We start from the raw sequence: 27,522 nt of genomic DNA on the forward strand, positions 1-27,522 counted from the left end.
CGACTCCCTCTTACTGCCTTTGGCTGGCTCCCTCGCCCAGCCAGAGAAGCCCAGCTCACTCAAAGACACAGATTCCCACTCCAGGAAACCAGGCCCCCATCCCAACCACTCGGTCCCTGCCCGGTCCAGGCTAGTTCCAACACCCCGAAAGAGGAAGGCAGGGGAATCTGAGCAGAGAGACTGCTCTGTTCCAGATCAGCCTCTGCTGATGCCCAGGAAGCTGGAATGCTTCTTCTGCAACGGTGACCTTCCCCCACAACCTAAAAGTTCTGTCTTTGGATGCAGCATCGGAAGCTTAGAACCCAGCCTCCATTACTTACTTCTTCGAGAACTGATGTTTCTTTTCTCAGTCACTTTGGCCGGAGAGAGATTATAGAACATCATTTAATTTAAAAAAGTAGGGTAGACAGGAAAGTAGCACAAAAATATAGTGTTGCCGTGGGAGGTCGGTGCTTGCTGCTGAGAAGCTGAAGCCAGAGGAGGCTGTGGATTTGGGGAACAAGTATTCTTTAAAGGAGGGAGAGAGTGGCCTGAAGGGCAGAGAACCAGGAGACCTTCTTATCTGAGACCCCTAACAACAAGGCTCTGCACACCTGATGCCACACCACACACAACAGTGTGAGGGGATGATACGATGAACTCCGTCCAATAAGCGCGAGCCTGGGCCACGGGCGTTTGTGTGTTAAGTAACTGGAGAACACCAAAGGTCTCCGTCACCCCAGACCTCCCTGAGGAGGCCTCCCTGTGCTGTGAAGCACAGGACTGGCCTGGAATCCACTACGTTGTCGCCTTCCTACTGCCAACCTAAGGGGGCCAGTGCCTTTTGGCCCCATTATATGATACTCTCTCCCAGGACCTAATCCACTAGTTTGGTTAAAACTTCCCTCAGCCACATCCTCCTCTTCTGACGAAGGGTTTCCCCGTGTGCGCCTAACGGGTGGCTTTGGGGTCTTCATTTTCTCCGCCGGCTGACACTCTTCAGTTCATCCAGCTCCTTCTCCATTAAGTGGGATTCAGCAGTGGTCTCAGAGAGCTGGAAGTAGAGCAGCAAACCGTTATAAAGAAGGACGTTTCTGGGCTACGTTTCAGGTCGGCAAGGCCAGCCCTGCCCGCTGGGAGAAGCCCCATGGCATTTCCCTTAACGCTGCCGGCAGCCTCCACGATGGGAACCCCTTGGTAACTGGGCAGAAAGTAACCTCCTGATGACCCAGGGCCTCAAGCACTTGAAGAACATTCACCATCCATTCTATCAACATTTTTGATCACCTAGGGCTGCGTGGCACTCACTGTGCGAAGGACACCAGGTTTCAGGGGATGAAAAAGGCAAATATTGGTGATTTTAAGGTTAAAGGACTAAGGTCTAAGTTGCTTCTGAGTCGTGGCTCACATAAAAACGTTTAAAAAAGCATGCCACTTCCCGCATCAGAATCCTTCAGTGGTCTTTAGAGGAGAGGGTGGAAGACACTCCAGGCAGGGACGGAGAGACACAGACTCCAGAGGTCAGCTTACTGTGAAACTGAGGAGCTGCACTTCCTGAGCAAGACACTATTCCAAGAGCTTTGCTTATATTATTAACTCACTAATGAGGTAGATCCTACTATCGCGCCCATTTTATTGCTGAAGATACTACGTTTCTTACAGATACAGAGCAGTTAAGTAACTTGCCTGAAGTCACACAGCCAGTGGTGGAGCTGGGCCAGGGACCTGGGCAGTTTAGCTCTAGACACCTGCTCTTAACCACTGCAGTGTGTGCTCTGCTGCCTCTCAACCAACCGTCACACACAGCCCTAGGCTCAAAAGGTTGTTGGGTTTTAAAAAGCCACAGGAAACCGATGCCAATGCAGAGAGTGCCCGTCGGCAGGTCTGCGCGGGGCACTGACTAATTGCTGCGTGGTGCAGGACCTCGCCCAGCCCGGAGCAGGCTGTCCTTCTTCCTGAAGGCCTTCATCCCAGCCTCCATTCCCACCTTTATCTTTCCACATTCAGCTCAAATATCCCTTCCCCTGCAACATCCTCCCGACTGGACAGAATGAATCTCTCTCTCCCATGTGTGGATACCAGGCCGTGGAAAGACTTTAATCACTGCCCTTACCATGAGGCACTGTCACTATGTTTACTGTCTATCTCCCCACTAGACTGGGAGCCCTGGAGAGTGGGGACTGTGTCTGATTTGGTTTTGTATCTTTGGATTCACAGCAATGTACCTGAGCAAACTGGCACTCGAGAGGTGTGGGCTGGCTGAAAGGACTCGCAGTGGACCTGCCTAAAGAAAGCCAAGGCTTCCCTCCCCACCACCCTCCTCACCATGTCCAGCAGGATGTCCACCTTCAGCCGCAAGAGATTGTTCTCTTCCTCCAGCTGCTGGTTCCGCCTCCGGAGGCGCTGGGCCTCCCTCCGGTCCACACCTCCACTAACCCCTGTCTCTGGTGGAAGGACACAGGCAGCAGTCACAAGGCGGGGGTTCCTTCCACCATCTTGCTGGGCAAAATGGTAGGAAATGCAGCCCACCTGCTATCCACTGGCCGTTTTCAAACTTCAGGCTCTGCCCGGCCAGGTTCATGGTGGGCGTTCCATAGTCAAGGCCCAGCTCCACCTCCCGGGTCGAGCGATCCAACTGTGGGGGAGACGCGCATGTTGGCTTCGGGAGGCCGGAGCACAGGGGCTCGAGGCCCAGCACCTCTTCTGCTAACGGTATGATCCCAACAACTCATTTCTTCTCTATAATCATTACCCAGCACATTTAGTAATTGTTTTTAAGTCAGGAAATTAAATAAGGTACCCCCAAAACTTTTAAACTGTAAGAGAGAAGAAACGTACAGCTTTATACCATAGATATTTTCTGGAAAAGCTATATATGCTGAAATTTGTAAACTGAATTATTTCGTATGTACAGGGCACTTAGCAGTTTAAGAAATCCTACTGTAAATTTTGAATAAAGTGAAAAATTCTTTTTAAATGTAATAAGCCCGAGCTATCATTTGTTTTTTATGGAGCTACGTATGTCCTGGAAAAGGCATAAAATGCTAAGGCCCAGGGAGTAGTAGCAGCTGTTCTTTAATGTGTTTTTCAGTGTTTCTACAGCTCACTGAGCGCCCACCCTGCACCAGGACTGGTACTGGATATACAGAAATGAATGCAACCCCTCTGCCCTCAAGGAGCTCAGAAACTGTCTTTGGACCTGTGATATATCCTTCTGAACGCTCTTAATGATAGCAAAACATCATCCTTTGAGAATAAATTTGATTCTTAGACATGAGTAAAACTGATTCCTGGACAAGTCTTGGGAGTCAAGTGAAGTCAAATTGGATAACATCATTTGGTCCCCAAAATGATAATGAGGACGACTACCTTTTAAGGTTCTTCAACAAGCTCTGACAATAATTCCCAAAGGAGTTTAAAAATGTTTTCAGCAATAACAATAATATGAATTAAAAGGATGCCCTCCCACGAGGATACCTCTGGAGGACCACACTTTCCATAAGAAACCAGGCTCGATGCTCCAGTCACGCTGCACACCAGGTCGAGCCCCGTGCTGACACTCACGTTATGCAGGTTGGAGAGAGACGCAGACTTCCGAGGGGGCGTCTTCTTCGGACTGAACGTACTCCCAAAGAGAGGCATCTTTGGCCTGATGAAGGAAAGGTCAATGCTTTCTTCTCCTAGGGTCAGAAAAAGTCAGGGATACAAAGAGTTGGGTCAGTGACCTGGCGCCCCTGTCCCGGAATCATGAAAACACACATCTCATCACGTGGCCATTAACAATCCTGGGTGACAATCCTCAGCTCCCACGTGCTGAGTGCTCACTATGTGCTAGGCATAGTGCCAAAACCTTGGCAATATCTCAGGCCTCACAACCACTCTTCGTTTAGTTCCTCTTCCTATACCTATTTGACAGATGAGGTTTAGAAAGACTAAGGTCCTAAGTGTGAGTGAGTATTAGAATGCAGGTCTGTGTGGCTCTACAGTTCATGTTAACCACAGGCAAGTGCCTAACTGGCCTGTCTTAAGCTTTGTCACAAATTGGCATCACCAGATTTACACTCTGGGGCAAGGCATGTGATCCTACTTATTCCTGAACACTGGTAAGACTCACAGCTAGGGCAACAGCTTCTATATACACTCCATTTTCAAGAAATGAAGCCTTTCCTGGGACTTGCCTTTTTTCTTTTTTTTTCTTTTTTTTTTGTGGTACGTGGGCCTCTCACTGTTGTGGCCTCTCCCCTTGCGGCGCACAGGCTCCAGACACACAGGCTCAGCGGCCATGGCTCACAGGCCCAGCCGCTCCGCGGCATGTGGGATCTTTCCAGACCGGGGCACGAACCCGCGTCCCCTGCATCGGCAGGCAGACTCCCAACCATTGTGCCACCAGGGAAGCCCCCCCCCTTTTTTTATTGGGTTCTTTTTAAGTTTTTTTCATTTTTCTTAAAATTTTATTTATTTATTTTTGGCTGCATTGGGTCTTCATTGCTGAGCGCGGGCTTTCTCTAGTTGCAACTCCTTGTTGTGGTGCATGGGCTTCTCATTGCAGTGGCTTCTCTTGTTGTGAAGCACAGGCTCTAGGTGCATGGGCTTCAGTAGCTGTGGCACAAGGGCTCAGCAGTTGTGGCTCACTGGCTCTAGAAAGCAGGCTCAGTAGTTGCAGCGCACGGGCTTAGTTGCTCTGCGGCACGTAGGACCTTCCAGGACCAGGGCTCGAACCTGTGTCCCGTGCATTGGCAGGCAGATTCTTAATGACTGCGCCACCAGGGAAGTCCTATTGGTTCCTCTTTGATTAAAGAAGTTCTTAATTTTAATGGGATCTAACTTATCAAGAACTTTTTTTAATGATTAGTGTTTTTGTGTCCTATTTAAGAAATGTTTGCCTAAGGTCACGCTATTTTCATATATTAACTTTTGGAAATTTTCTTCTTGCGGCTTTCACATTTAGGACTACGACTCATCTGCTATTAACTTCTGTGTGCCGTGCAGGGCAGGGTCATGGTTCATTTCTCCCCATGTATTACCCAATTTTAATGTGTAATACACAAATAGCTTAAAAAGATTCCCTCGGGCTTCCCTGGTGGCCCAGTGGTTGGGAGTCCGCCTGCCGATGCAGGGGACACGGGTTCGTGCCCTGTTCCGAGAAGATCTCACATGCCCCGGAGCGGCTGGGCCCATGAGACATGGCCGCTGAGCCTGCGAGTCCAGAGCCTGTGCTCCGCAACGGGAGAGGCCACAAGAGGCCCGCGTACCGCAAAAACAAACAAACAAAGAAAACAGTGGTAGAGAGCCCTGAACCAAGATGGCGGAGTAGAAAGACGTGCTCTCACTCCCTCTTGCAGGAACACCAGAATCACAACTAGCTGCTGGACAATCACTGACAGGAAGACACTAGAACTCACCTAAAAAGATACCCCACATCCAAAGACAGGAGAAGCCACAATGAGACGGTAGGAGGGGCGCAATCACAGTAAAATCAAATCCCATAACTGCTGGGTGGGTGACTCACAGACTGAAGAACACTTATACGAGAGAAGTCCACCCACGGAGTGAAGGTTCTGAGCCCCACGTCAGGCTTCCCAACCTGGGGGTCCGGCAACGGGAGGAGGAATTCCTAGAGAATCAGACGTTGAAGGCTAGGGGGATTTGATTGCAGGACTTTGACAGGACTGGTGGAAACAGAGACTCCACCCTTGGAGGGCACACACAAAGTAGTGTGTGCATCGGGACCCAGGGGAAGGAGCAGTGACCCTAGGGGAGACTGAACCAGACCTACCTGCTAGTGTTGGAGGGTCTCCTGCAGAGGCTGGGGGTGGCTGTGGCTCACCGTGGGGACAAGGACAGTGGCAGCGGAAGTTCTGGGAAGTACTCCTTGGCGTGAGCCCTCCCAGAGTCCACCATTAGCCCACCAAAGAACCCAGGTAGGCTCCAATGTTGGGTTGCCTCGGGCCAAACAACCAACAGGGAGGGAATCCAGCCCTACCCATCAGCAGTCAATCACATTAAAGTTTTGCTGAGCTCTGCCCACCAGAACAACAGTCAGCTCTACCCACCACCAGTCCCTCCCTTCAGGAAACTTGCACAAGCCTCTTAGATAGCCTCATCCACCAGAGGGTAGACAGCAGAAGCAAGAACTACAGGCCTGCAGCCTGTGGAACAAAAAACATATTCACAGATAGACAAGATGAAAAGACAGAGGGCTATGTACCAGATGAAGGAACAAGATAAAACCCCAGAAAAACAACTGAATGAAGTGGAGATAGGCAATCTTCCAGAAAAAGAATTCAGAATAACGATAGTAAAGATGATCCAGGACCTCGGAAAAAGAATGGAGGCAAAGATCGAGAAGATGCAAGAAATGTTTAACAAAGACCTAGAAGAATTAAAGAACAAACAAACAGAGATGAATAATACAATAACTGAAATGAAAACTACACTAGAAGGAATCAACAGCAGAATAACTGAAGCAGAAGAACAGATAAGTGACCTGGAAGACAGAATGGTGGAATTCACTGCTGCGGAACAGAATAAAGAAAAAAGAATGGAAAGAAATGAAGACAGACTAAGAGACCTCTGGGACAACCTAAATGCAACAACACTTGTGTTATAGGGGTCCCAGAAGGAGAAGAGAGAGAGAAAGGACCAGAGAAAATATTTGAAGAGATTATAGTTGAAAACTTCCCTAACATGGGAAAGGAAATAGCCACCCAAGTCCAGGAAGCGCAGAGAGTCCCATACAGGATAAACCCAAGGAGAAACACGCCGAGACACATAGTAATCAAATAGGCAAAAATTAAAGACAAAGAAAAACTTACTGAAAGCAGCAAGAGAAAAATGCCAAATAACATACAAGGGAACTCCCATAAAGTTAACAGCTGATTTCTCAGCAGAAACTCTACAAGCCAGAAGGGAGTGGCATGATATACTTAAAGTGATAATAGGGAAGAACCTAAAACAAAGATTACTCTACCCGGCAAGGATCTCATTCAGATTCAATGGAGAAATCAAAAGCTTTACAGACAAGCAGAAGCTAAGAGAATTCAGCACCACCAAACCAGCTCTACAGCAAATGCTAAAGGAACTTCTCTAAGTGGGAAACACAAGAGAAGAAAAGGACCTACAAAAACAAACCCAAAACAAGGAAGAAAATGGTCATAGGAACATACATATCGTAATTACCTTAAACGTGAATGGATTAAATGCTCCAACCAAAAGACACAGGCTTGCTGAATGGATACATATCTATATGCAGTCTACAAGAGACCCACTTTAGACCTAGGAACACATACAGACTGAAAGTGAGGGGTTGGAAAAAGATATCCCATGGAAATGGAAATCAAAAGAAAGCTGGAGTAGCAATACTCATATCAGATAAAATAGACTTTAAAATAAAGAATGTTAGAAGAGACAAGGAAGGACACTACATAATGATCATGGCATTGATCCAAGAAGAAAATAAAACAATTATAAATATATATGCACCCAACATAGTAGCACCTCAATACATAAGGCAACTGCTAACAGCTATAAAAGAGGAAACTGACAGTAACACAATAATAGTGGGGGACTTTAACACCTCACTTATCCTAATGGACAGGTCATCCAAAATGAAAATAAATAAGGAAACAGAAGCTTTAAATGACACAATAGACCGGTTAGATGTAATTGATATTTATACGATATTCCATATAAAAATAGCAGATTACACTTTCTTCTCAAGTGCGCACGGAACATTCTCCAGGATAGATCACATCTTGGGTCACAAATCAAGCCTCAGTAAATTTAAGAAAATTGAAATCATATCAAGCATCTTTTCTGACCACAACGCTATGAGATTAGAAACGAATTACAGGGAAAAAAATGTAAGAAACACAAACACATGGAGGCTAAACAATACGTTACTAAATAACCAAGAGATCACTGAAGAAATCAAAGAGGAAATCAAAAAATGCCTACAGACAAATGACAATGAAATCACGACAATCCAAAACCTATGGGATGCAGCAAAAGCAGTTCTAGGAGGGAAGTTTATAGGTATACAAGCCTACCTCAAGAAACAAGAAAAATCTCAAATAAACACTCTAACCTTACACCTAAAGGAACTAAAGAAGAACAAACAAAACCCAAAGTTAGCAGAAGGAAAGAAATCATAAAGATCAGAGCAGAAAAAAATGAAATAGAAACAAATAAACAATAGCAAAGATCAATAAAACTAAAAGCTGGTTCTTTGAGAAGATAAGCAAAATTGATAAACCATTAGCCATACTCATCAAGAAAAAAAGGGAGAGGACTCAAATCAATAAGCTTAGAAATGAAAAAGGAGAAGTTACAACAGACACCGCAGAAATACAAAGCACCCTAAGAGACTACTATAAGCAACTCTATGTCAATAAAATGGACCATCTGGAAGAAATGGACAAATTCTTAGAAAGGTATAACCTTCCAAGACTGAACCAGGAAGAAACAGAAAATATGAACAGACCAATCACAAGTAATGAAATTGAAAATGTGATTAAAAATCTTTCAAGGAACAAAAGTCCAGGACCAGATGGCTTCGCAGGTGAATTCTAGCAAACATTTAGAGAAGAGCTAACACCCATCCTTCTCAAACTCTTCCAAAAAATTGCAGAGGAAGGAACACTCCCAAACTCATTCTATGAGGCCACCATCACCCTGATACCAAAACCAGACAAAGATGTCACAAAAAAAGAAAACTACAGGCCAATATCATTGATGAACACAGATGCAAAAATCCTCAACAAAATACTAGCAAACAGAATCCAACAACACATTAAAAGGATCATACACCATGATCAAGTGGGATTTATCCCAGGAATGCAAGGGTTCTTCAATATACACAAATCAATCAATGTGATATACCATATTAACAAATTGAAGAATAAAAACCATATGATCATCTCAATAGATGCAGAAAAAGCTTTTGACAAAATTCAACACCATTTATGAAAAAAACTCTCCAGAAAGTGGGCATACAGGGAAGCTACCTCAACATAATAAAGGCCATATATGACAAACCCACAGCAAACATCATTCTCAATGGTGAAAAACTGAAAGCATTTCCTCTAAGATCAGGAAGGAGACAAGGATGTCCATGGTCACCACTATTATTCAACATAGTTTTGGAAGTCCTAGCCACGGCAATCAGAGAAGAAAAAGAAATAAAAGGAATACAAACTGGAAAAGAAGAAGTAAAACTGGCACTGTTTGTAGAGAACATGATACTATACATAGCGAATCCTAAAGATGCCACCAGAAAACTACTAGAGCTAATCAATGAATTTGGTAAAGTTGCAGTTTACAAAATTAATGCACAGAAATCTCTTGCATTCCTATATACACTAATGATGAAAAATCTGAAAGAGAAATTAAGGAAACACTCCCATTTACCACTGCAACAAAAAGAATAAAATACCTAGGAATAAACCTACCTAGGGAGACAAAAGAGCTGTATGCAGAAAACTATGAGACACTCATGAAAGAAATTAAAGATGATACCAACAGATGGAGAGATATACCATGTTCTTGAATTGGAAGAATCAATATTGTGAAAATGACTATACCACCCAAAGCAATCTACAGATTCAATGCAATCCCTATCAAATTACCAATGGCATTTTTTATGGAACTCGAACAAAAAAATCTTAAAATTTGTATGGAGACACAAAAGACCCCGAATAGCCAAAGCACTCTTGAGGAAAAAAAAAGGAGCTGGAGGAATCAGACTCACTGACTTCAGACTATACTCCAAAGCTACACTAATCAAGACAATATGGTACTGGCACAAAAACAGAAACATAACTCAATGGAACAAGATAGAAAGCCCAGAGATAACCCCACACACGTATGGTCAACTAATCTATGACAAAGGAGGCAAGGATATACAATGGAGAAAAGACAAGTCTCTTCAATAAGTGGTGCTGGGAAAACTAGACAGCTACATGTAAAAGAATGAAATTAGAACACTCCCTAACACCATACACAAAAATAAAGTCAAAATGGATTAGAGACCTAAATGTTAAGACCGAACACTGTAACACTCTTAGAGGAAAACGTAGGAAGAACACTCTTTGACATAAATCACAGCAAGATCTTATTTGATCCACATCCTAGAGCAATGGAAATAAATATAAACAAATGGGACCTAATGAAACTTCAAAGCTTTTGCACAGCAAAGGAGACCATAAACAAGACAAAAAGACAACCCTCAGAATGGGAGAAAATATTTGCAAACGAATCAACGGACACAGGATTAATCTCCAAAATATATAAACAGCTCATGCAGCTCAGTATTAAAGAAACAAACAACCCAATCCAAAAATGGGCAGAAGACCTAAATAGACAATTCTTCAAAGAAGACATACAGATGGCCAAGAAGCACATGAAAATCTGCTCAACATCACTAATTACTAGAGAAATGCAAATCAAAACTACAATGAGGGTATCACCTCACAGCAGTTAGAATGGGCATCGTCAGAAAATCTACAAACAACTAATGCTGGAGAGGGTGTGCAGAAAAGGGAACCCTCTTGCACTGTTGGTGGGAATGTAAATTGATACAGCCACTATGGAGAACAGTATGGAGGTTCCTTAAAAAACTAAAAATAGAATTACCATATGATCCAGCGATCCCACTACTGGGCATATACCCAGAGAAAACCATAATTCAAAAAGACACATGCACCCCAATGTTCATTGCAGCACTATTTACAATAGCCAGGTCATGAAAGCAACCTAAATGACCATCGAGAGATGAATAGATAAAGAAGATGTGGTACATATATACAATGGAATATTACTCAGCCAAAGAAAGGAACGAAATTAGGTCATTTTTTGAGACATGGATGTATCTAGAGGCTGTCATACAGAGTGAAGTAAGTCAGAGAGCGAAAAACAAATATCGTATATTAACGCATATATGTGGAACCTAGAAAAATGGTACAGATGAACTGGTTTGCAGGGCAGAAATTGAGACACAGATGTAGAGAATAAATGTATGGACACCAAGGGGGGAAAGCGGCGGGGGGATGGGGGTGGGGGTGTGATGAATTGGCCAATTGGGATTGACATGTATACACTGATGTGTATAAAACTGATGACTAGTAAGAACCTGCTGTATAAAAAAATAAATAAAATTCAAAAAACAACAACAACAACAAATAGCGGTAGACCCACAACCTGGAAGATGGCATTTGGGGTGGGGCACAACACTTTAGGACTTGGACAAACCAGAATGATTCCAGCTTGGTGGTGGACAGGACATCACTGAGGACTAAGATGATGAGGGAATTTGAAGCTGTGCTATCATGTCATCCAAAACACAGTGGAAGCCCCTGGCATTGTTTCTGCTGGAGAAAAGAAAAAGGGTGGAAGAGGGAAGACAATCTTATGTCTACAGAGAGCGGAACAGGAATGAAATGGGAATATCCAGGAAGAAAGATTTTTAACTCAAAAAAGAAAAGGTCACAACAAAAACTAACTAATATCACTTCCTGCTTATCCACTAGGGTTTGGACACAATGCTAGGCACACTTCATATATTTCTTTAATTCTCTGTAGTAACCCCATAAGGTAATTTTCCTGTCCATATCAGAGATGAGAAAACTAGGGTTCGGAGAAGTTATCCAATTTTCCCAAGGTCCACAGCTATGGTCAGCTGGCTAAAGATGTATACCAAATTATTCTTGTATTAATAACTTGTGGGGGAGACTTCCCTGGTGGCACACTGGTTAAGAATCCTCCTGCCAGTGCAGGGCACATGGGTTCGATCCCTGGTCCAGGAAGATCCCACATGCCGCACAGCAACTAAGCCCATGCACCACAACTACTGAGCCTGCACTCTAGAGCCCACGAGCCACAACTACTGAGCCCGCGTGCTGCAACTACTGAAGCCCGTGTGCCTACAGCCCATGCTCCGCAACGAGAGGCCACCACAATGAGAAGCCCACGCACCGCAACAAAGAGTAGCCTCCACTTGCCGCAACAAGAGAAAGCACACACACAGCAACGAAGAGCAGCGATAAATAAATAAATAAATGTATTAAATAAATAAATAAAATTTAAAAATTCAAAAAATAAATTTTAAAAATTCAAAAAATTTTTTTAAATTAAAAATTTTTCAATTAAAAAAACCTTGTGGGGTACATCATAAAAGGAAGCATTTTCATCCATCACATTGGCAAAATTTAAGAGCTCAATAATATCCAATGCTGGTGAGGGTATGGAGAAAAAGATACTTTCATTTACTCTTCGTGGAAACATAAGATGCTATCATTTTTTCAATTAGGCAAAAGCTAGCAAAGTTTTTCATGTGCACACTTTTTGGGCAGCAAATCTGCTTCTAAAAACTCTCCTCCAGAAAGAATTGGACATGTTCACACAAATGTTCTCTATTGTTGATAACAGCGAAAAATAAGAAACAATTCAAAATGCCTACTAATGGTTGGTGTAGCCAAATACATCGTGGCACATTCTTATAAGGGAGTCCTAGACGTCAAGTAAAGACAGAGAGACAGCTGTACATGGACCACTCTAACATTAAGAAAGCAAGCGAGGGACTTCTCTGCTGGTGCAGTGGTTAATAATCTGCTTGCCAATGCAGGGGATATGGGTTCGAGCCCTGTTCCGGGAAGATCCCACATACCGCAGAGCAACGAAGCCCGTGCACCACAACTGCTGAGGCTGCGCTCCAGAGCCCAAGAGCCACAACTACTGAGCCCACATGCCTAGAGCCTGTGCTCCGCAACAAGAGAAGCCACGAGAAGTGGCTTGAGAAGTCCAAAGAGAAGTCCGCGCACCGCAGCAAAGAGTAGCCTCTGCTCGCCGCAACCAGAGAAAGCCTGCCCACAGCAACGAAGACCAAACGCAGCCAAAAGTTAATTAATTAATTTTTAAAAATGCAAGAGACAGAACAATGTATATACTATAATCTCACATTAGAAGACAAAAAGAAAATAAAAAGCGAGCATATAGGTCGCTAAATAAAGAAGATTTGGAGGGATAAACTGCACCCAGTGGTTAAATCTGGGAAAGGAAGTAGGATGGCTGACTCAACTGAATTTGCCATTTTTAAAAACTTTTAATTGTAATTCTAATTTTTTTTGGCCGAGTCGCTCAGCTTGCAGGATCTTAACTCCCCAGCCAGGGATGGAACCTGGGCCCCTGGCAGTGAGAGCACCGAGTCCTAACCACTGGACCACCAGGGAATTCCCTGAATTTGCCATTTTAAAGGTTAAAAAAATATATATATATATAGTGGCAATTTCATGTTACAATATAAAGTTATATTAAAGAAATATATTTCTGGATTTACTGAATTATTACAATGATAATATATCCATATATTACTTATGAAAAAACAAACCAAACAAATGAACAAAAAACAAGATAAAAAGCAGTCCCTGCCCCTCCAAGATCTGGGGACCAATTGAAGAAGGAAAAATAAGCCAAGTTGTTCTTGCAAAGCCCACAGTGGTGCTAAGAGCACTAAGCCTGAGCATATCACCTGGACACAACAGACCAACTTCTAGGCCTGGCTCTGCCCCTCAGTTGCCAGCTAAACCCCGGCCAAGTTACTTTATCCCTCCAGGTTTTAACCAGGGCACTTCACGCATGACCTCACTAATTCTCACAACACTTAAGCCAAGCACCGTCACCAATATATTACAGATGAGGAAAAGGAAGGGTCTGGACTAGCTTTTAAGTCAGATCCACTCATCCACAAACAACTCTGGCTGAGATCCTGGGATCCTAGAACATTAGTATGGACCAAGAGGTCCCAGCTGTATCCTTGGCCCAAGGAAGCCTTCTTTCCAGTGAAACTCCCTGGAGAGAAAGGGCTCAGCACAAAGGAGAGCTTCTAGGTTCCAACCATTGCTCTGCTTCTCAACCCCAGTGGGACCCTGCAACTTACCTTCCCTGGGACCCAGGCATAACAATAGTACCCACTCACAGACTGTTTTGTGCTTTAGTGTTTTTAAAAAGCTGTCGCATTTGATGCTCACAACAACCCTGGCAGAAGTAGATCAAGTAGTTTGTTCCTGTCTACAGATCAGAAAACTGAGGCTTAGAGAAGTTAAGTAACTTGTTTCCAGTCACGCCGTGGGACGGCGGTGGAATTGGGCTTCAAATAAGGTCTACTCGTCTGCGCTGATGATAATAATCACGTCAACACTGTGCAACGCTTTACAGTTTGCAATGGGCCATAAAATACATTATCTTATTTTAATCTAACAAGAAGGTGAGGAAGCAGTCTCTGGCTTTCATCGGATTCTGGAAGAGTTCAGAGCCAACCAAGTATAAGCCACGCAGGTACACGCCCACCCAGGGCTGTAAACTAACGGTAGCGAACAAACGTTCGTTCGCAAGCTCTCGTTAATCACCTTCACAGCTGACTTATGAGAGGAATGACCACCCCAATTTACAAAGGAGGAAACACACTTGGATAAAGGAGGTGACAGGCCTGCGGTAAACCCGGCCCCCGCCCCCTGCTCCGCGCCCTCCGGCTGCCCCAGCTGCGGAGAGGCCCTGGATCCCCTGGGGAACGCCCGGGGGGTCCCAACCCTCCTCGGGCCCTCGGGCGACGCTGGGCTCGGAGACGTACCTGACGTGCCCCAAAAGCTGAGGTTCCAAGAGAACCCCCCAACCTCCCGCTAGGTACCCAGCCGAGGCCACGTCCCCCGCCGCGACCTCGACCGCGAGCGCCTCCAGTCCGCGGGCCGCGCGCACGCGCACACGCAGCCCCGCCGGGCTCTACCACCGAGGGAGGTGGGGGTACCCGATACGGCACGGTCCCCAGCGCGAGCCTACGCAAAGCACCAGAAACTCTTGAGGACTACCCCCGATATATTTAATAGAATCCACAAAGGCAGGGTCTTCTGGAGTCACTTCCGTGCCCCGTGCTACAGGCTAGGGCGAGGAGCCACACTCACCCTCCCCACAAACCCCTGGGTCTGGTCTCCCCCGCCTACAGGGGCCGTCGCCGTGGTAACGGCGTCTCGCGGATGAGGTGGAGGCTCGCCACGCCTCCGTTGTCGTGGGAAAGGTGCGAGTGGTGGCTGCGGCCCGCGTTGCCTGGAGAACGTCAGGACTTACAAACGCAAAATGGGCCTCTCCCCGACGTCCCTCCTCCTCTTCCTCCTCCCAGACCACAAAACAAAGCGCACCCCTTCCTGGTGGATGTGGGGACAACGGGTGTCGGGTGTCCCATCCAGAACTTTACAGGGTCCCCAGAGGGAGCCGTGGCGGAATAGGCCCCGAGTTCGTCGGATTCCGCCTATGTCTTCAGGTAAGATGAACAGACAGTGACCCTGCCTGCCAGCCTCCCCACGCCGGGCCTCTCATCGGCTTTGACGGGCAGGGGAACCTGAGGTCAGGGGCCGCTTCAGGGTCGCACAGTGAGCAAGGAGCAGAGAGCTACTCGAAAATCAACTCCAGATCTCCTAAAATCCTAACTGTGTGTATTACTGGTTCCATTTGACAAATGAAGAGACTCCGGGCCATTCAAGGGATATTTACTGGCTGCTTAGTGAGTGCACCAGGTCATCCATCCAGTGAGGGGCAGGACCCATAGGTCTCTGGCTCCAACTGCAGTTTTCTTCCAACTACATGTTACTTCATTGAAAAGGGGAGAGTTCCGTGTCCTAGAACCAAACCACATGGTCTAACCCAGCACAGTCCAATGGAAACATAATGTAGGCCACATATATAATTTAGAATTTTCTAGTAGCCATATTTTTTAAAAAGTAAAAAAAATCAGGTGATGTTAATATGACTGTTTTAACTCATATGTCCCAAATATGATCATTTCAACATACAATCAATATTTTAAAGTTTATTCTGCTTCAGTTTTTAAATTTTAATTAACTAAAATTAAGATTTTAGTGTTTCGGTCACACTAACCAAATTCCAAGGACTCCATTGTCACATGTGGCTAGTGGCTACTGTGATGCACCGGTCTAGTCTTTTCCTGTCTTTATACTGTGTGTCCCTCTGCTTGGGTGGTATTTCCCCTCCCCACTTATCTAACTAACTCTTGCTCTTCCTTCAAGTCTTGACTCCCTTGACTAGGTCATTATCCACTATTATGTTGTCTCTCAGAGCATTGTGTCCCTCCCTTTGAAGCAGTGGTCAGTTATAATTCATGGTTATGTATATAATTAATTATCACTTGTCACCCCTAGTAGACATAAGCTCCATTAAGGCAGGGATAAAGTCTGGTTTAACTCACCAACCTGTCCCCAAGTAGGGACACATTGCTGGCTGTGTTGGGCAGTCAGTAAGTAGTCATTTAATGACTGAAGTTTAAACTGAACAAAAGTCTGTCTGACTCCAAAGTCAGCATTGTTTTAACTTGTTTAACATGTTTAAGTTAAAGTGTGTTAACTTTAAACAACGGACTTTCAAATCTCAGCTGCCAGAATATGTGCTCCATGAGGGCAGAACGTTTTTTTATTCTTCCACTCACCTGCCCCTAATGTACAGCACAGTGCTGGGCACAGGGTGGATATTCAATAAAGTCAGTTTGCTCCTCCACCCATTTTTTCTCCCCAAATAGTGACTGTAAAAACTTATCATGCTTCAGAGAATACTTATCCTAAAATGATATGATGAAAATTTCAGAAGGGAACAGAGTATTTTAAATGTGTCTTTTAACAAGCATAATATTCAATTCTCCCATTAGGCATGGGTAATAATGTTAAGCTAAAGCAAGAGGCTTCTTAACAGGGTCCCCCTAAGCCTGGCTTTTCAGAGAACATGGAGTTTTCCAGTCATGCTGGCGGGGGTGGGTGGGTGGGTGGATAAAAGTGAGAAGCCCTAAAATGCACCTGCTTCCTCTTTACCCTCACCCCCTTGCCTGTATGGCTAAAGACTAGGGGCAGGAGGCAGGAAATAATAGTTTTGACCTGAGCCTGGGCCAACCTTTCCTACAATCCAACTGACTTAGGACAGCCCAAAGTGGATAGCCTCTTTGGACCAGAAAGAAGTATGGTGAGTGAGTTAAAAATGGAATCAAATATTGAGTGAATCTAATTCCTAGAGAGTAATTTGCCTAATGGAGAAAGATGTAGAAGCAAATAAATTCTGGTTCTGTATTGTAAGTGCTGTAATAGAGAGTTGAAAGCAGCATCCTGGACTTCACAGAAAAGAGGTGGTATTAATGGCCTGGAGTAATTCAAGAAGGTTTTCCAAAAAGACATATCACCTGGACTGATTGAATGGAGGGAATTGCATGTACAAAGGCATAGAGGCACAAAGCGCACACCATGGCAGGGATCAGGAAAAAGTTCGGTGGGGCAGGCATGTAGGATGGATGGCTGGGGAGAAGACAGCAGAGCAGAAGGCGTGAACCAAAGGAGAAGAAAGGAGACTGGTGAAAGGACACCTCGGTTAAGTTTTCCATCAAACTACACCTTTTCTCTGTCTTTCCATTATGTATGAGCTTCTTGAGGGCAGGTCTGAGTCTTTTACTTCATTATAACCAGGCCTATACCACCAGGCTCTGGACAGGGAGGACCCACAGATGGTAGTGATGAACTCCTCCTGGCCAATAAGCAAGGACCCAGGAGAGCACTCTGGCCAGAATATTACAAATCCAGGAGGAAAAGTAGTGTGGGGCCAGTTTCCTGAAAGGGAGCAGAAAGCCTCAGCTAGATTAGGAGCCCCATGCTGAGGAGATGGACCCAGTATCATAGAAGCCCAGCATCTGAGGCCTGAAAAGGGGCTTAGGGACCTAATCCAAATCTCTGACTTTACAGGTGAGGCTCAGAGAGCCAAAGAGATTTGACTGGATTTCCAACTTGGAAACTGGCTTGCTGGATGGTCTGGAGCCCCGTCTTTTCAGCAGTCTAGTCTTCTTATTTTTATTTATTTATTTATTTATTTGGCCGCACCATGTGGCTTACGGGATCTTAGTTTCCCAACCAGGGATGGAACCCGGGCCCCTGGCAGTGAGAGCGCCGAGTCCTAACCACTGGACCACCAGGAATTCCCTAGTCGCCTTATTTTTAAAACCAGAATAATTCTCATCAGGGGGTGGTAGGGATCAGCAGGTAGAAAGCAAAAGTATATATGCCTTGAAGTTCTCTGTTAAGAATGTGGTACCTATATACAATGTACACATGTGGGCTTCTCATGTGGTACATATATACAATGGAACATTACCCAGCCATAAAAAAGAATGAAATAACGCCATCTGCAGCAACATGGGAGGACCTAGAGATTGTCATACTGAGTGAAGTAAGTCAGACAAGAGAAAAACAAATACCATATGCTATCACTTATATGTGGAATCTAAAAATATGGTACAAATGAACTTATTTACAAAACAGAAATAGAGTCATAGATGTAGAAAACAAACGTATGGTTACCAAGGGGGAAAGGGGCAGGGGAGGGATAAATTGGGAGATTGGGAATGACATATACACACTACTATATATAAAATAGATAACTAATAAGGGCCTACTGTATCGCACAGGGAACTCTACTCAATACTCTGTAATGACCTATATGGGAAAAGAATCTAAAAGGAATGGATATATGTATAACGGATCCACTTTGCTGTACAGCAGAAACTAACACAACATCGTAAATCAGCTACACTCCAATAAAAATTTTAAAGAATGGGCTTCTCAGACAAAAGCCTTTATTCCCCATTAACATGCAGCATGTGCCTCGCTATCAGCCCGGCTTACAAGATAAGCGTGGTTGTGCTTTCTAAGATGGTTGTATGCTATTTGTGATTCCCAGGAGGCTGGTGGAACAAAACAAGATTGTAGTGAGGAATGAGAGGCTCTTAAAAGTGGAAACTTACTCTTTGTCAGTTTACAAGAAACTGGACAATGGCTGATCTCAGGAACATGGATGTCATCAATTTCACTGCCTTGCCAATGGTGCCAGTAGATGAGCACCTGGCTGTCTCATTCACTGCACGGAAAGCAATGAAGGATGCCCTGAGGAAGAATCTGGAGGACAGTCCACCCTGTATCCTTCTGTGGTGCCGTCTGCAATAGAGACCAAACACACCCGTGCAGAGGTGTAACCTGGGCTCGAGTCTATAACATACACCACTTACTAGCTCGTTTCTTATATGTTTGTTAATTTTTTTCAATTACTTAAGCCCTACCTGTCCTTTAAAAGAATATGAAGCTGTGAAGGATTGTTTGTCTTGAGTTTGTTTTACTAAGATAATCAGAAAGAGCCCTAAAGGGAGACATACTGGAAATATTCATTGAAGGAATGGGGAAGAAGAGAAAGAAATGTTCTTTTTACCCCATTGTCTCTTTCTTTCCCTTCTGCCTTCTAAAGAATTAAACTTATAGATAGAAACTAAGTTGTAGTCCAGCCCTCTGCCCTCAGACTAGTTAGCTGAGTGCCCAACTTAAAAAAAAATTTTTTTTCTTTTTCTTTTTGTGGCCACGCCGCACCACAGCTTGCAGGATCTTAGTTCCCTGATCAGGGATTGAACCCAGGCCCTCAGCAGTGCAAGTGCAGAGTTCTAACCACTGGACCACCAAGGAATTCCCATTTTTTTCTTTCTTTTCATTTTCTTTCTTTCTTTTTTTTTTACTCCCTTTATTTATTATTATTTTTTTTTTTTTTTGCGGAACGCGGGCCTCTCACTGTTGTGGCCTCACCCCTTGTGGAGCACAGGCTCCGGATGCGCAGGCTCGGGCCCAGCCGCTCTGCGGCATGTGGGATCTTCCCGGACCGGGGCACGAACCCGTGTCCCCTGCATCGGCAGGCGGACTCTCAACCACTGCGCCACCAGGGAAGCCCCTCCCTTTGACCTTTCCTCTTCTCACCTGCCACTGCCAGCACCTCTACCTGGGCCCAGACTTTGCTCCTTCTGACATCATCCAGGCTCTACCAGCATCTTTCTTCTCTGACTCTGCCTTTATTGATCCTGATCTCACTTCTGACCCTGAACCTTGTATCTCAGGGACCCACAGAATCCCGCCTCTGGGGGACCATAGAACTCATCCAGCAAATAAAGACCCTCTCAGGTTATAAATAACCCTGTCTTTCCATCTTATATAGAGCTCATTTACCTTCAAGTCATCCTCCTGCCAACCAAACTGCATGTATCCCTCTGCATCACCTCACTTTCCATGCCTCTCAGAAACCCTTCTCAAGATGAGCACAAATGATCCCATCAGGATCTATTTCAGGGTCTCACTTTCCTGGGCCTTTTTCTAATGTACCCTCTTTCTTCTTAATCCTACACTTATCTCAACCTAAGTAATCCATTTCACTTCCTATGATTTGTCATGTCCCTTCTTGGCATCTCCATTTGTCAAGTATCCTCCGGTTTGTAAGAACACTTGAGGGTAATGGAAGTAACAGTGAACCTTGCTATATATGAAGGCAATGAGGAGTGGTAGGATTATGGGGCTTTTACAAAGGATATATCCTAGACCAATTGAGGCTAAGACAGAAAGAAATGCAAACGTAGAGAGGGTAGTAAGAGGGTGCATTGAACTGAGCAGCGATTTCAACAGTGATAAACAAGGTTGAGATGCTCTTGGACCCAGGCATCCTTCACCTGACAGAAACAGCTCTCTGTGTGACTGTGTGCGGCACAGCATTATCTGTACGTGTAAAACAATTATAAACAACTTAAATATTCAATAGCCAAGGTACAGTTAAGTCTATTAAGATGCATTCTCTAAATGGATTTGTATTCTGCCATTTAAAGTATTATGAAGATTATTTAGCTTTATGGAAAATAATCATAATAATGAGTAGGAGAGAAGTCAGAGTAGTAAAATAGGCATCCACTGATATTATAATTATGTAAAAATGTGTGTATATCATAATGCTAGAAGGAAGTCTCCCGAAAACCTAACAAGTTGTTAGGGTGGTAGCGTAATAGATGATTCTTTTTATATTTTCCAAGGTGTCTAGAATATGGTTAATTTTTGTTTATAATTTATAAAGCAACTCATTTAACACAAGGTAAAAGAAGTGTGAATGTTCGCAGAGAAAATAATTAAGTGAAAAGACAGCACAGAGGGCCCTGAACCAAGATGGCAGAGTAGAAGGATGTGCTCTCACTGCCTCTTGCGAGAACACCAGAATCACAACGAGCTGCTGGATGGTAATCGACAGGAGGACACTGGAACTCACCAAAAAAGATACCCCACATCCAAAGACAAAGGAGAAGCCACAATGAGACGGTAGGAGGGGCGCAATCACAGTGAAATCAAATCCCATAACTGCTGCGTGGGTGACTCACAGACTGGAGAACACATACCACAGAAGTCCACCCGCTGGAGTGAAGGTTCTGAGCCCCACGTCAGGCTTCCCAACCTAGGGGTCCGGCAATGGGAGGAGGAATTCCTAGAGAATCAGACTTTGAAGGTACTGGGATTTGAATGCAGGACTTCAAGAGGACTGGGGGAAACAGACTCCACCCTTGGAGGGCACACACAAAGTAGTGTGCGCATCGGGACCCAGGGGAAGGAGCAGTGGCCCCAGGGGAGACTGAACCAGACCTACCTGCTAGTGTTGGAGGGTCTCCTGCAGAGGCTGGGGGTGGCTGTGGCTCACCGTGGGGACAAGGACAGTGGCAGCGGAAGTTCTGGGAAGTACTCCTTGGCGTGAGCCTTCCCAGAGTCCACCATTAGCCCCAGCAAAGAACCCAGGTAGGCTCCAGTGTTGGGTTGCCTTGGGCCAAACAACCAACAGGGAGGGAATCCAGCCCCACCCATCAGCAGTCAATCACATTAAAGTTTTGCTGAGCTCTGCCCACCAGAGCAACAGTTAGCTCTACCCACCACCAGTCCCTCCCATCAGGAAACTTGCACAAGCCTCTTAGATAGCCTCATCCACCAGAGGGCAGACAGCAGAAGCAAAAAGAACTACAGTCCTGCAGCCTGTGGAACAAAAACCACATTCACAGAAAGATACACAAGATGAAAAGGCAGAGGGCTATGTACCAGATGAAGGAACAAGATAAAACCCCAGAAAAACAACTGAATGAAGTGGAGCTAGGCAACCTTCCAGAAAAAGAATTCAGAATAATGATACTGAAGATGATCCGGGACCTCGGAAAAAGAATGGAGGCAATGATCGAGAAGATGCAAGAAATGTTTAACAAAGACCTAGAAGAATTAAAGAACAAACAAAAAGAGATGAACAATACAATAACTGAAATGAAAACTACACTAGAAGGAATCAACAGCAGAATTACTGAAGCAGAAGAACAAATAAGTGACCTGGAAGACAGAATGGTGGAATTCACTGCTGCGGAACAGAATAAAGAAAAAAGAATGAAAAGAAATGAAAACAGCCTAAGAGACCTCTAGGACAACATTAAATGCAACAACACTCACGTTATAGGGGTCCCAGAAGGAGAAGAGAGAGAGAAAGGACCAGAGAAAATATTTGAAGAGAGTATATTCGAAAACTTCCCTAACATGGGAAAGGAAATAGCCACCCAAGTCCAGGAAGCACAGAGTCCCATACAGGATAAACCCAGGAAGAAACACGCTGAGACACAGTAATCAAACTGGCAAAAATTAAGCACAAAGAAAAACTTACTGAAAGCAGCAAGGGTAAAATGACAAATAACATACAAGGGAACTCCCATAAGGTTAACAGCTGATTTCTCAGCAGAAACTCTACAAGCCAGAAGGGAGTGGCATGATATACTTAAAGTGATGATAGGGAAGAACCTAAAACAAAGATTACTCTACCCGGCAAGGATCTCATTCAGATTCAATGGAGAAATCAAAAGCTTTACAGACATGCAAAAGCTAAGAGAATTCAGCACCACCAAACCAGCTCTACAGCAAATGCTAAAGGAACTTCTCTAAGTGGGAAACACAAGAGAAGAAAAGGACCTACAAAAACAAACCCAAAACAAGGAAGAAAATGGTCATAGGAACATACATATCAATAATTACCTTAAACGTGAATGGATTAAATGCTCCAACCAAAAGACACAGGCTTGCTGAATGGGTACAAAAACAAGACCCATCTATATGCTGTCTACAAGAGACCCACTTCAGACCGAGGGACACATACAGACTGAAAGTGAGGGGGTGGAAAAAGATATCCCATGGAAATGGAAATCAAAAGAAAGCTGGAGTAGCAATACTCATATCAGATAAAATAGACTTTAAAATAAAGAATGTTAGAAGAGACAAGGAAGGACACTACATAATGATCAAGGGATCAATCCAAGAAGAAGATATAACAATTATAAATATATATGCAGCCAACATAAGAACACCTCAATCCATAAGGCAACTGCTAACAGCTATAAAAGAGGAAATTGACAGTAACACAATAATAGTGGGGGACTTTAACACCTCACCTACCCCAATGGACAGATGATCCAAAATGAAAATAAATAAGGAAACAGAAGCTTTAAATAACTCAATAGACCAGATAGATTTAATTAATATTTATAGGACATTCCATATAAAAACAGCAGATTACACTTTCTTCTCAAGTGCGCACGGAACATTCTCCAGGATAGATCACATCTTGGGTCACAAATCAAGCCTCAGTAAATTTAAGAAAATTGAAATCATATCAAGCATCTTTTCTGACCACAACGCTATGAGATTAGAAATGAATTACAGGGAAAAAAGCGTAAAAAAACCACAAACACATGGAGGCTAAACAATACGTTACTAAATAGCCAAGACATAACTGAAGAAATCAAAGAGGAAATCAAAAAATACCTAGAGACAAATGACAATGAAATCACGATGATCCAAAACCTATGGGATGCAGCAAAAGCAGTTCTAAGAGGGAAGTTTATACAAGCCTACCTCAAGAAACAAGAAAAATCTCAAATAAACACTCTAACCTTACACCTAAAGGAACTAAAGAAGAACAAACAAAACCCAAAGTTAGCAGAAGGAAAGAAATCATAAAGATCAGAGCAGAATAAATGAAATAGAAACAAAGAAAACAATAGCAAAGATCAATAAAACTAAAAGCTGGTTCTTTGAGAAGATAAGCAAAGTTGGTAAACCATTAGCCAGACTCATCAAGAAAAAGAGGGAGAGGACTCAAATCAATAAACTTAGAAATGAAAAAGGAGAAGTTACAACAGACACCACAGAAAATCAAAGCATCCTAAGAGAGTACTACAAGCAACTCTATGCCAACAAAATGGACCCTCTAGAAGAAATGGACAAATTCTTAGAAATGTATAACCTTCCAAGACTGAACCAGGAAGAAATAGAAAATATGAACAGACCAATCACAAGTAATGAAATTGAAACCGTGATTAAAAATCTTTCAACGAACAAAAGTCCAGGACCAGATGGCTTCGCAGGTGAATTCTAGCAAACATTTAGAGAAGAGCTAACACCCATCCTTCTCAAACTCTTCCAAAAAACTGCAGAAGAAGGAACACTCTCAAACTCATTCTAAGAGGCCACCATCGCCCTGATACCAAAACCAGACAAAGATACTACAAAAAAAGAAAATTACAGACCAGTATCACTGATGAATATAGATGCAAAAATCCTCAACAAAATACTAGCAAACAGAATCCAACAACACATTTAAAGGATCATACACCATGATCAAGTGGGATTTATTCCAAGGATGCAAGGATTCTTCAATATACACAAATCAATGTGATACACCATATTAACAAATTGAAGAATAAAAACCATATGATCATCTCAATTGATGCAGAAAAAGCTTTTGACAAAATTCAACACCCACTTATGAAAAAAACTCTCCAGAAAGTGGGCATACAGGGAACCTACCTCAACGTAATAAAGGCCATGTACGACAAACCCACAGCAAACATCATTCTCAATGGTGAAAAACTGAAAGCATTTCCTCTAAGATCAGGAAGGAGACAAGGATGTCCATGGTCACCACTATTATTCAACATAGTTTTGGAAGTCCTAGCCACGGCAATCAGAGAAGAAAAAGAAATACAAATTGGAAAAGGAGAAGTAAAACTGTCACTGTTTGCTGATGATATGACACTATACCTAGAGAATCCTAAAGATGCCACCAGAAAACTACTAGAGCTAGTCAATGAATTTGGTAAAGTTGCAGTTTGCAAAATTAATGCACAGAAATCTTTTGCATTCCTATATATACTAATGATGAAAAATCTGAAAGAGAAATTAAGGAAACACTCCCATTTACCATTGCAACGAAAAGAATAAAATACCTGGGAATAAACCTACCTAGGGAGACAAAAGAGCTGTATGCAGAAAACTACGAGACACTCGTGAAAGAAATTAAAGATGATACCAACAGATGGAGAGATATACCATGTTCTTGGATTGGAAGAATCAATATTGTGAAAATGACTATATCACCCAAAGCAATCTACAGATTCAGTGCAATCCCTATCAAATTGCCAATGGCATTTTTTACGGAACTAGAACAAAAAATCTTAAAATTTGTATGGAGACACAAAAGACCCCGAATAGCCAAAGCAGTCTTGTGGGAAAAAAACAGAGCTGGAGGAATCAGACTCACTGACTTCAGACTATACTAAAAAGCTTCACTAATCAAGACAATATGGTACTGGCACAGAAACAGAAACATAGGTCAATGGAACAAGATAGAAAGCCCAGAGATAACCCCACACACGTATGGTCAACTAATCTATGACAAAGGAGGCAAGCATATACAATGGAGAAAAGACAGTGTCTTCAATAAGTGGTGCTGGGAAAACTAGACAGCTACATGTAAAAGAATGAAATTAGAACACTCCCTAACACCATACACAAAAATAAACTCAAAATGAATTAGAGACCTAAATGTAAGACCGGACACTATAAAACTCTTAGAGGAAAACATAGGAAGAACACTCTTTGACATAAATCTCAGCAAGATCTTTTTTGATCCACCTCCTAGAGTAATGGAAATAAAAACAAAAATAAACAAATGGAACCTAATGAAAGTTCAAAGCTTTTGCACAGCAAAGAAGACCATAAACAAGACGAAAAGAGAACCCTCAGAATGGGAGAAAATATATGCAAATGAATCAACAGACACAGGATTAATCTCCAAAATATATAAACAGCTCATGCAGCTCAATATTAAAAAAAACAAACAACCCAATCCAAAAATGAGCAGATGACCTAAATAGACATTTCTCCAAAGAAGACATACAGATGGCCAGGAAGCACATGAAAAGCTGCTCAACATCACTAATTATTAGAGAAATGCAAATCAAAACCACAATGAGGTATCACCTCACACCAGTTAGAATGGGCGTCATCAGAAAATCTACAAATAACAAATGCTGGAGAGGGTGTGGAGAAAAGGGAACCCTCTTGCACTGTTGGTGGGAATGTAAATTGATACAGCCACTATGGAGAACAGTATGGAGGTTCCTTAAAAAACTAAAAATAAAATTACCATATCATCTAGCAATCCCACTACTGGGTATATACCCAGAGAAAACCATAATTCAAAAAAGCACATGTACCCCAATGATCATTGCAGCGCTATTTACAATAGCCAGGTCATGGAAGCAACCTAAATGCCCATCGAGAGATGAATGGATAAAGAAGATGTGGTACATATATACAATGGAATATTACTCAACCATAAAAAGGAACGAAATTGGGTCATTTGTTGAGACGTGGATGGATCTAGCGACTGTCATACAGAGTGAAGTAAGTCAGAGAGAGAAAAACAAATATTGCATATTAACGCATATATGGGGAACCTAGAAAAATGGTACAGATGAACCAGTTTGCAGGGTAGAAATTGAGACACATGTAGAGAACAAGCGTATGGACACCAAGGGGGTAAAGCAGCAGGGGGGTTGCGGGTGGTGGTGTGATGAATTGCACCAACTGGGATTGACATGTATACACTGATGTGTATAAAATTGATGACTAATAGGAACCTGTGGGCTTCTCTGGTGGCGCAGTGGTTGAGAGTCCGCCTGCCGATGCAGGGGACACGGGTTCGTGCCCCGGTCCGGGAAGATCCCACATGCCGTGGAGCGGCTGGGCCTGTGAGCCATGGCCGCTGAGCCTTCACGTCCGGAGTCTGTGCTCCGCAGCAGGAGAGGCCACAACAGTGAGAGGCCTGCGTACCGAAAAAAAAAAAAAAAAAAAAAAAGAACCTGCTGTATAAAAAAATAAATTAAACTTTAAAAAATAAATAAATAAATGAACTGTGGGGGAAAAAAAAAAAGCACAGAAAGGCAGTGAGCTGCTTTTCTTTACAGGCTCGCCCCATCCTGTTCTATTTGTGTGTAGTCATCACCCAGAAAGTTTCCTTAACAGACTCACCTCCCAGCCTGCTGCACTGGCTCCATACAGCAGGTGAACCAAGAGATTGCTGAGACAGATCTGAGTCCCAACCCGTTGGTGCACAGCCTGGTAAGTTATGTGTGCTGAGGCAAGGCTTCCAGCAAGGAAGGGCCCTAGGGGCCCCTCTACTTATTTGAAAGCACATTTGCACAATAGAAGTCTCAAAGATATATTTTTAAAATTAATAAACTTTATTCTTAGAGAAGTTCTGGGTTCATAGCAAAATTGAGCTGAAAGTACAGAGTTCCCACATACCCCT

At 43.5% G+C, this 27,522-nt stretch overlaps 2 protein-coding genes across 5 annotated transcripts in view; one reads left to right on the plus strand and one right to left on the minus strand.

Moving 5' to 3' along the window:
• Nucleotides 1-370: 370 nt before the first annotated feature.
• CBY1 (chibby family member 1, beta catenin antagonist) lies at nt 371-14,724 on the minus strand. 4 transcript variants are annotated; one of them, XM_032644167.1, is made up of 6 exons: nt 14,600-14,699; nt 5,756-11,345; nt 3,544-3,659; nt 2,509-2,614; nt 2,305-2,423; nt 371-1,033 (listed from the first exon to the last, which is right to left on the minus strand). In XM_032644167.1, exons 3-6 carry the CDS (start codon nt 3,619-3,621, stop codon nt 953-955), a joined length of 384 nt encoding a protein of 127 aa, XP_032500058.1. In that variant the 5' UTR covers nt 3,622-3,659; nt 5,756-11,345; nt 14,600-14,699; the 3' UTR covers nt 371-952. The 4 variants fall into 4 exon arrangements, with proteins under 4 accessions (XP_032500058.1, XP_032500057.1, XP_032500056.1 ...); XM_032644166.1 differs by lacking the exon at nt 5,756-11,345 and having other exon boundaries at nt 14,600-14,724; XM_032644165.1 differs by lacking the exon at nt 5,756-11,345 and having other exon boundaries at nt 3,457-3,659; nt 14,600-14,719.
• A 4,130-nt stretch (nt 14,725-18,854) lies between these two features.
• FAM227A (family with sequence similarity 227 member A) overlaps nt 18,855-27,522 on the plus strand; it is an 85,528-nt gene continuing 76,860 nt past the window's right edge. Inside the window, exons 1-2 of the mRNA XM_032645435.1 lie at nt 18,855-18,978; nt 27,250-27,332. Of these exons, the coding sequence (XP_032501326.1) occupies nt 18,855-18,978; nt 27,250-27,332 (207 nt within the window). The remainder of the gene's footprint in view (nt 18,979-27,249; nt 27,333-27,522) is intronic.

The sequence above is a fragment of the Phocoena sinus genome, chromosome 10 (assembly GCF_008692025.1).
Source record: "Phocoena sinus isolate mPhoSin1 chromosome 10, mPhoSin1.pri, whole genome shotgun sequence".
Lineage (NCBI taxonomy): Eukaryota > Metazoa > Chordata > Mammalia > Artiodactyla > Phocoenidae > Phocoena > Phocoena sinus.